Source organism: Mandrillus leucophaeus, unplaced genomic scaffold, assembly GCF_000951045.1.
Source record: "Mandrillus leucophaeus isolate KB7577 unplaced genomic scaffold, Mleu.le_1.0 Scaffold411, whole genome shotgun sequence".
In the NCBI taxonomy this organism is placed as follows: domain Eukaryota; kingdom Metazoa; phylum Chordata; class Mammalia; order Primates; family Cercopithecidae; genus Mandrillus; species Mandrillus leucophaeus.
The window spans coordinates 3,166,526-3,170,327 of record NW_012104377.1 but is presented as its reverse complement, the minus strand read 5'-3'; the positions used below and the strand labels follow the sequence as shown (position 1 = coordinate 3,170,327).

General features: G+C 35.6%; 1 protein-coding gene across 1 annotated transcript in view; it reads left to right on the top strand.

The window, feature by feature from the left end:
- The window catches only part of NBEAL1 (neurobeachin-like 1), a 204,259-nt gene that overhangs the window by 82,946 nt on the left and 117,511 nt on the right, over positions 1–3,802 (top strand). Inside the window, exons 10-11 of the mRNA XM_011992490.1 lie at positions 1,988–2,086; positions 2,176–2,756. Coding sequence (XP_011847880.1) covers positions 1,988–2,086; positions 2,176–2,756 — 680 coding nt within the window. The remainder of the gene's footprint in view (positions 1–1,987; positions 2,087–2,175; positions 2,757–3,802) is intronic.

The following is a 3,802-nucleotide window of genomic DNA, read 5'->3' as shown; positions in this document are numbered from 1 at the left end:
AGAGACTCTGTCTCAAAAAAAAAAAAAAAAAGAAAAGAATGCTGAACATATGCTCCCAGTCGCTTTTGGTTTGTATGGGTTTCTGTTGAAAGGTCTGCTGTTAGCCTGATGTGTCTCCAAGTTTTAAAATATTTAAATAGATGTGCCAATTTTCACTATATAAATTCTGAAGTGATGTATGAAAGTATATAATACATGTGGTTTAACACCTGAAATAAAATCATTCACAAAATATCTTAGTATAAGAATGAGGTTACTTATTGTTTGCCTATACTTGTGATAATTTTAAAGACAGACCCCTATAGGCACTGCTTTAAGATGTTAAAAGACGTTAATGTTTGAACTGCAAACTGGTAGCATTTACGGTGTTAGCAAAAAATGGGACATGAGCACTGGTGTTGGAAGGATACTTTTAAGTGGTTCTGTGGTTCATGAGTTTAAAGAATTAAGCTTTATATCAGAGTTTTTCTTCATTAATAAAATAATGACCCTTTATTTAGTCGGTTTATGACCGCCTAAAATATGAACATTTTTCAATTTGATACCAGTTTTTCCAGGTTGTATGGCCGTGGAAATTCTGCTTCTTGTATTCAGTAACCCTTAGAGTTTTCTGTTTTTTCTCATTCACTGCCACTGACTGTTCTTCTGTCCAGTTATACTGGTAGTTTCCTCATATACTGGTAAGATTAGTGAGGTCATCTGTGTGAAGTGGTAAGCATAGTGCCAGGCACATGATAAGTGCTAAATACATGTCAGTGACTTTTATTATTACTTTACACTCTTATCTGCCACATCTAATATACTTCATGCCTCACCTTTCTGGTACCAGAAGTCAATTAATTACTCCCTGTTTGCTGAAACATGCCTTTCATTGTATTCCTTAGATTACATTGGTTTGTGTTAGGAGACTCTAACCTTTGCTAGAAGGTTAGACATAACTCATGTCTAAGAAATGTTGACATAACTCATGGTTAAGTTCCTATTGAATAGACTTTTACAACTTTTACAGTCTGGCTTGTGACTTAATCTCCATTTAATACTAGTTGCTGTAAGATGGAAACCATTTTAAGTCTTAAATAACTGGTTTATGAGTATAATGGATTGCCTGTACTGTATTCTGAAATTCAGACATCAAAAAAGATGTTCCAGTCTTCCTTGAATTCTTTTTTTTGTCCATGTAATAGCTGGCATGTTTAAAATTCAAAAGATTATGTAACAAAAATACATAATGAGAAAATATTTCCTTCCTATTTTTGACCCACATTCAACCATTTCCCTCCCTAAACGAAACCAGCTTTACCTGTTTTGTTAAATTTTTTGATTTTGTAGTGAGTGTGTATATTTCAACTTAATGTAATGGGGCACTTTAGTATGTTCTAGGTCTACCAGTTGTCTTTATATTTCACTTTATGACTTTGGGTGCCTACTGGTTCAAAAATACATGTGACATAGAACTTCCTAAAATGAACTTGATGTTCCAGATAATGCAGACCATTTAAATACAAGTAGCACAGAGAAAACTCTTTGTACTCAGTTTGTTTCTGACCACTATTCAAAATTGCCAGGAACTCTTTAATTGGGTCTTTTTAGGCTGATGTCTGACTCCTCTTACCTACAGTCTCCTCATTTTTTCCTCCATTTTTGTTTTGACTTAACTACTACTCTAGTAATTGCAAATCAAGTGAAGAAAATACAAGAATTGTCATATGCCCTAATCTGCAAATAATATAATAATTCTATAACACAGTTATTGTTAATTTCATTTATTTTGAATTTTGGTAGAGAATTATAACTTTATTACTCCAGAAGTTATATGGAATCTATTTTAAAATGAAGACGTGATTTAAGAAGGCAAATAGTGAACTAATATCTTTTTCTTTATTTAATATTAAGTTAGTTAGCGTAAATGACTATTTAATATTTTTAAAATTCCAACACATTCAGTCTTTGAAAATGTACTTTGATATATTGTCTTCCCATCCCCTAGGAAGTATTTAAAGAAAGAATTGGTTATACACATATGTTTGAAGTATTAAAATCCCTGGGTCAGCCACCACTGGAATTACTTAAAGAACTTATGAATATGGTGAGTTTATAACTTTTATTAAGAGAACTTCTGTTAATATCCGTTTTGAAAATGGTAACTAACCTTTTATCTTTTTTGTTGCTTTTCAGGCTGTAGAGGGTGACCACACTTCAGTTGGAATTTTGGGCATTAGTAATGTCCAACCTCTCTTGCTTCTTATCCAGTGGCTTCCAGAACTACAATCCCATGACCTGCAAATCTTCATCTCTGATTGGCTGAAAAGAATTTGTTGTATTAATAGACAGAGTCGAACTACTTGTGTCAATGCAAACATGGGGATTAGAATCATTGAAACCCTTGACTCGCATTCTTCCCTCCATCAAACTTGTGCTGAGAACTTGATTGCAATCCATGGTTCCTTGGGGAGTCAGTCAGTGAGCTCAGAAGAAATCCGTCGACTACTAAGATTGCTGAGAGTGGATGAATCTGAGTCTATTCACCCTTATATCACTCCTGTGACTCGAGCAATCCTGACAATGGCTCGAAAACTAAGTCTAGAGAGTGCCCTCCAATATTTTGATTTGTCACATAGTATGGCAGGAATTTCTGTGCCTCCCATACAGAAATGGCCGGGGTCCGCCTTTTCTTTCAGTGCTTGGTTTTGCTTAGATCAGGATCAATTGACTCTTGGCATTGCTAACAAAGGAGGGAAAAGGAAACAATTGTACAGGTATTGGTAAAAATTATGGAATATAAATGAATACTGTCATAACAATATGTGCTGTGATTCTTAAACAGGAAAACTGTTTCCAAGCATCTAGCTTTTAGATGTACAATTTATCTAAAGCCTCTTCATCCTGAGGCTTTATACAGTTTAATTGTAAGTGCTCTATTGCTTTCATAGTAATAGCTATATACCTCAAATATTGCTGGTTAAGTTTTGAGGCTACTTTGGAAACAAGTTTCCCTCTTAAAAGTAGTGTAAAAGTGAAAGGAAAAATGAGTAATAATCTTGAAAATGGGCCAGGTGTGGTGGCACGCTTGTAATCCCACCACTTTAGGAGGTAGAGGCAGGTGCATTGCTTGAGGCCAGGAGTTCAAGACTAGCCTGGGCAACATGGCAAAACCTTATCTCTACAAAAAATATAAAAATTAGCCAGGTGTGGTGGCACACACCTGTAGTCCCAGCTACTTGAGGATCACTTCAGCTCAGGAAGTTGAGGCTACAGTGAGCTGTGATTGCACCACTGCACTTCAACCTGGGTGACAAAGCAAGATGTCACACACAGAAAAACTCCATGAAAATGAATAATGGCCAGGTGTGGTGGCTCACACCTGTAACCCTAGCACTTTAAGCAGTTGAGGTGGGCGAATCACTTGAGGTCAGGAATTCAAGACCAGCATGGTCAGTATGGAGAAACACCGTCTGTACTAAAAATATAGAAATTAGCTGGGTGTGGTGGTGCATGCCTGTAATCCCAGCTACTTGGGAGACTGAGGCACAAGAATCACTTGAATCCAGAAAGCAGAGATTGCAGTGAGCTGAGATTGTACCACTGCACTCCAGCCTAGGCGATAGAGGAAGATTTTCCTCAAAAAAAAAGGAAAAAAAATGAGTAATGATTTCTATTCCATTGAATATACTATAAGTATATATTACATATAAATATGCTATATATTTACATGAAGGAACAGAAAACCTATGTGTATGTACATCCAGAATTTAATAGCTACTACTTTTTAATATGCCTTGTGTTTTTTGTTTTTTTTTTTTTT